This window comes from Podarcis raffonei, chromosome 6 (assembly GCF_027172205.1).
Source record: "Podarcis raffonei isolate rPodRaf1 chromosome 6, rPodRaf1.pri, whole genome shotgun sequence".
NCBI classification, from domain to species: Eukaryota; Metazoa; Chordata; class Lepidosauria; order Squamata; family Lacertidae; genus Podarcis; species Podarcis raffonei.
The window spans coordinates 26,578,694-26,584,693 of record NC_070607.1 but is presented as its reverse complement, the minus strand read 5'-3'; the positions used below and the strand labels follow the sequence as shown (position 1 = coordinate 26,584,693).

The window sequence follows — 6,000 nt, the reverse complement described above, 5'->3', positions numbered from 1 at the left end:
ACTATTTTCAGGTAGGATTTGGCAAGCCCAGGTTGCACAATGACTGCTGACTGGGACGTTTTGTGCAGCAAATCCACTTCTCCAAAAAACCGGGCTTTTTGCGATAAGGAAAGTGAGGAGGGGATTGCGCTAGAAAGTGTGGGTGCTTTGATGGAACATCATCTAACCGCAGATCAATAGTGCTGCTGAAGCCAGAGCGATGCTAGATGAAGTTGTGGCTTTTCCCGTTGGGCAGCCCTTCTGTCGTTTGCACCAGTTTGCATAAGAAGCCTCTCAAGATGGTTGGATTCTGAGAAGCATCTCTTGTGTTTCTAAGCAGCTAGTACGAGCTGAGAGCCAGCTGCAATGCCAGAGCTTGCAAGCAGCTAGTTCTCAAAGCAGGAGGAGGAGGAGGAAGAGAAGGAGCTATATATATTATATATATATAATATATTACACACATGGGAAGCTGATGCTTCGATTGACGAGCACGGGGGAGTTACTGCTTCCGCTTTTTTCTTTAAGGGGAAAAAAAGCCACACACAACCAAAAATCCTTAATAGGGGAGGAGGAAAGACGCGAGCGAGAAGGAAGCGCCTTTTCAAAATCCACCCACCTCTCTCCCCACCCCCTCCAGCTCTCCGGCAGCCTTGGAAACGGCATTTGCGCTGCCTCTGCCGCTGCGTTCGGGCAGGGACCGGTTCAAAGCAAGGCAAGGGATTAAGCGCAGGGCGAGCTTTTCGCAGGCGCGGGGGCAGCCAGCGGAGAGGCGCCGGGGGGCCGCATCCCCGCGGCGAAGGATGGAACTTTGAGCGCGCCGGGAGCAAGGAATCCGTTCCTGGAGTTGAAAAGATCCCTCCGATCGTCTCCAAGGCTTGTTGGATCCAAGTCTCCAGTCTGAGGGATTTATTTATCTGGGGTTTTTTTTGGAACGACTTACTGATATATTTTTTTTGCACGCAGGCAAATCTGTAAAGAGGAGACTTCCGTGCGCCTGCGGGGGGCTGGGTCCACTACCCACTCTGATCTATACAGGACGCTGCGGGATTAAAGGACCGGCGACACCCCCCCCACCAACCCCCCCCCCAGTGGTCGTAGCGGATGGTTGTGTGCGCGCGCGCCGCGACCCGTTTCCCGGCGCGCAGTTGCTGCGCTCTCCTGCCTCGCTCGGAACGCCTTGGAGAGCTGCCGCGGACGGAGCGCGCTTAGGACCCCCTCCCCAGCCCCTCCAGCGGCGCCCGGGGCTCCGCCTGCCGCGGGGGAAGCCCGTGCTGGTTGCCTCCATCACTCCCCCGGAGGGGCCTTGCCCCACGTGCGCGATCCTGCGCCCAGGACCTCGCCGCCTCCGCCCCTTGCCATCCATGCGCTCGGCCGTGCGCCCGGACGCCTTTGGTCCTCTTCTTCCTGCTCCTGCCTGGGACTAAGGCGCCTCCTCCTTCCCCCGGTGGATGCCTCCGGGAAGCGGGCGGAGCGCGCAGCCGGGGAGGGGGGCTGCCGCCGCCGCCGCCGGAGTACATGCCAGTGCCCTCTCCTCCTGCTCCTCCTCCACCTCCTCCTGCTGCTGCTGCTCTTCTCACCAGAATGCTTTACTTCCAGATGGTGATCATGGCAGGGACTGTGATGCTGGCTTATTACTTCGAGTACACCGACACCTTCTCGGTCAACGTGCAGGGCTTCTTCTGCTACGAGAGCGCCTATCGCAAGCCTTACCCGGGCCCGGAGGAGAGCAGCGCGGTGCCCCCCGTGCTCCTCTACTCGCTGGCGGCGGGGGTGCCCGTGCTGGTGGTAAGCGTCGCTGTCGGCAAGCGAGGTCCCTCCCCTCTGCCTCTCCCACCCTCTTGGTCTGTCCCCCTTTTTCTGGCACACCCCCACCCCGGGAAATATATACAGTCTATGCTTTTCGCCTTTTAAGTTGCTCAACTTGTTGACAAGGTGTCAGGAGGGCACAGGGGTGCCAACTTGAATAAAATTTGGGGTGGGGGAGGCAGGTAAGCCCCATCCCACATAATCGATCACATGACGGGGCACACCCACACTATTGGAATGCCAATGCCTATCAACTTTGGGGAGGCCCTCAAATATTTTATTGGGTGAGGGGAGGCAAAGGGGCCTCAGCCCCTAGGAGTTGGCACCTATGGGAGGGCACAAGGAGGGGGCAATAAATTGAGGGGGGTGGAATCCACTGTCAGTGGGTCAGTTGTTTGGGGGTAAGAAATCCTCCTTCATGCTATGCCTTGTTGTTAGTATTTTGAGTGCTGGAATATTATCCAACATTCTTGCACTTCTGTTCCTTTATTGGGATCAGATAGTGCAACCCCCTTTTTTTTGCTTGAGTCCAAATTTGTTCCCTGGTGCCTTTGAGATGGGTTCAGCAATTGGGCCACCAGTTGGACTCTCTCATTTGGGGAGGGGGCTCTCCACTCTTCTCAGCCATTTTCTAAGGACAGCTAGTTGAGAGAGGGCCTTCGGGTTTTTCAGAAAAGCTAGATTCAGTGCTAGTCTGTTTCGGAGAAGGAATAGTGCCTCCCCTGCACCCATCCTTCTTTTAAAAACCCAACCCAACCCTGACATGATTTTTGTTTGGCTCCATTCAAAGCATGTGTTAGTCACAGATCCGGTGGGTAGCATTCTGGAGGAGACCAGTTGCTGATAATAGCCACATGTTAATATTTCAGCCGACGAAAAGGAAAAAAAAAGACAAGCTTCGTTATTTCTGACAGTAGATCACTATTTAAAATGGAGCAGGTGCTTCTTCTGATTTCTGCCTAGTACATTTAAGAGATACACGGTGTGGCACGTGGCATGATGTGCAAGTGAAATCCTAAAAACCTGCTACTTATATGTGGTTTTCTGTACATATCTTTTTTTAAAAATAGAAGTAATTACACACACACACACACACAGATATGTGGCTGTGTTGTAATGCAGTTCAGCTGGGTTCTCAGCTGGGGGCTGGGGAAGAATATCAGCAGCAAAGCAACAAAACATCTGCCTTTAAACGGCTCAGTGTACAAGTTGTAATGTCAGCTGACAAAAGCATTAGCATCATTTAATAATCCTTGACCATATTGAACAGATGAACAGAAAGGGGAGTGTGTGGCTGTTAGGGCTGGATTATATATAGACATGAACGCACACATGCGTGCATGTACACACACACACACACACACACACACACAGAGAGAGAGAGAGAGAGAGAGAGAGAGATACTGCATAGAATTAGTCTTGTTCTCGAATCTGCTGATTTCCCCCTTGGTAGCAGTAAATATTAAGGCCATAAAGATTAATGGTAATATTTTGGAATTTGCAGTTTAATAAAGCAATGGTCTCCTCGGAAATTCTGAATGGAAAAATAAAACTCAGAGAGAATTTCCTTTCCATCACAGCGGGGCTTTGCTTACGAGTCTCTTTAATTATAAATCAATCACACTTGCAACCCTGCGAGTCTTCATAGTGATTTTAAACCTGAGAGCCAACTTATGCCCTAATCAAGAAATAATTGAAGCCAGGGCTGGCACAGGTTGCCTCCCACCTTGCAAATGTTAAGGCAGAGCGTTGGATAGAATGATATTGTGCTTTTCTCAGGCCAGGAAGAACTGGAAATGGGAAAACTTTTTGAGTACCCTTCCAAGAAAAGACACACAAAAACTTAATGTTTTAAACTATGCAACTGCCTGTCCTCTTTTTAAAAGCTGCTTTGCTTTTCAGTATATATATATATATATATATATATATATATATATATATATATACACACACACACACATACACACACACACACACACACATATATACATATAACAAACAACCCCCATATACCTCCCACCCCCAAGAAACATTCCATGCATCTACACAGTAAATGATAACAGCTGAACATTAAGCGGGGTTGTACTATACTGTAGTTTTGTGTTGATTTTAGCAGCTAAGGGTCTTTGCTTCTTAACAGAGAGTGACATATTTGCTTGCATTATAGGAGGGGTCAAAGAAGGGAAAGCATTTGACTGTAAAAATGTCACCTGCTGACACTGAAGTAAAAGAGACTTAAGGTTGCAATCTTGTGCACATTTACTTGGGAGCAAACAACACTGAACTCTGTGGGACTTACTTGAGTAAGCATGCTTTGGATTGTGATGCAAGTCAGTTCCTTACATGGGGTGCAGGGAGATGGTGGGGCAGGAAAAAAATAGAGTATTAGCCCATAATTCCCATAGGGCACTGGGCTATTTTTTAAAATGTAAGGTAAGCTGAAATCTACTTCCATCAGATACCTGAAATGTAATTAACAGCAGGTATGTGATGGACACCACTGTTGCTGGTGTCAGCAAAAAACCTCAGAGGCATTGCATACTGAAGGTGTCATTTTCCTAATACATTTGGCCCCTTATAGGAATCCTTTAGCAAGTCAATGAGGGCAAAAGATTCTTGCATTGCAAGGGGTTGGACTAGATGACCCTCGTGGTCCCTTCCTACAGTACTAGGATTCTGTGAATGTACAGTGCCTTTGCATTAAATGTATTGGAGCAATTAGGGACCCTATTCTTCTCTCCAGATAATTATTTTTGTATCCATGTGAGTGCAGTACGGACCCAGCGGTATGCAGTGCAGATGTTATTTTGTTAGCTTGGCTTCATTAGGTGGGCAGGGGAATCTAGGTGTATGAAGTTCCAAAAATGGAGAGGATCGTGATAAATCACCAGTTAAGACCTCCATACATCTAAAACACTCTGTCGTGGATCCTCAGTGATCCACACTGGATTTGTGGCCATGTCTGTGTCATCCCAACGTGATTTGGAAAGAAGGAAGTTCACAGCTGCTTTTGTGTGGCTGTGCGTTTCTGGATTATTACCCCAGTCCACATAATTTCACAAGCAGAGTCAGCGGTACCTACATGACTGCATCTCTGCATATTCACCTGTGGAAGAGGCGATTGCTGATCGGTTGGAGCGGCACAAGTTTAGAAGGGGATGCTGGGTTCAAAACAGTCGAGAAACACTGCCTGTGCCCTGGCATTGATTGGTCCCATTGATTTTATAGTTGAGTTTGGCACCTTTAGAGCTTTCTGCACAGATCAACCATTCCCGATACAGGCGTCTCGTATCGAAAGAGATGGCATGAAAGAAAGAGGACACATGTGGGAATAAACCTCCTTTTTAATTAGCCGCATCACATGACTCTGTCACTGCATCCAATACACATTGGCTGCCAGACTTGTTTCCCAAGAGACAAGATATTAATTTTTAAGGAGATTTGCGGTCCAGTTAAATATTCATTACACACTTCTATTTGGCAAGACTGTTTAAAAAGTGGCCGTTAGATACATTTTCTCCTCCTTATTTATCTTCCCAAATGCCTTGCTGCAAGCAGGGAACAGCATTGTGTGGCCAGGAGGAGACCTCCCCAACTCCAGGCGACACCCAGGTGGAATAATGACTCGTGGCACATATTATGGGATTAGAATTGGCCACAACTTTATTAAACTTTCAGATGTAGGAAGACCTTGGCTTAGGCATTGGGCGTTTATCCCTCCCGGATAGCCGGGGATCTGGGGCACATCAGAGTTAATCAATCTATCTGGGAATTGGGCTGGCTCGGGAAGACGTATGTTTAAGCAGAGAGCCCACCCCCCATTTTGCCGTCACACAGGGGAGAGCACTGACAACCTTTCAGCGTATGGCCAATGACTCCCCTCAACACAACACAACGGGGGCGGGGCGTGTATCACAACTTCACCCCCCCCCAGTGAAGATAGACTAAAGGATTCCTCCCAAGGCCTGAAACTGCCAAAGTTGTGGCGTTTTGCTATGGGGACGGCGATACCTGCCAATGCAGGAAAATTCCTTCCTGATCTTTTAACAGCAACCATCGTAAGACCATAGCAGCAGCCGCATGCCTATAAATAAGATGTTAACCTGCAATAAAAGACCTAAACTAAGGGAGGGTAGGGCGGGAGAAACTCTGGAGCCGACTGAGGACTCCCAGGTAGGTTACACCCTCTATTGTGCCGAAAGGGCTGTCCCAGCC

At 48.9% G+C, this 6,000-nt stretch overlaps 1 protein-coding gene across 1 annotated transcript in view; it reads left to right on the top strand.

Moving 5' to 3' along the window:
• Positions 1-528: 528 nt before the first annotated feature.
• The window catches only part of PLPPR5 (phospholipid phosphatase related 5), an 83,610-nt gene continuing 78,138 nt past the window's right edge, over positions 529-6,000 (top strand). Inside the window, exon 1 of the mRNA XM_053391744.1 lies at positions 529-1,764. Coding sequence (XP_053247719.1) covers positions 1,495-1,764 — 270 coding nt within the window. The 5' untranslated portion in view covers positions 529-1,494. The remainder of the gene's footprint in view (positions 1,765-6,000) is intronic.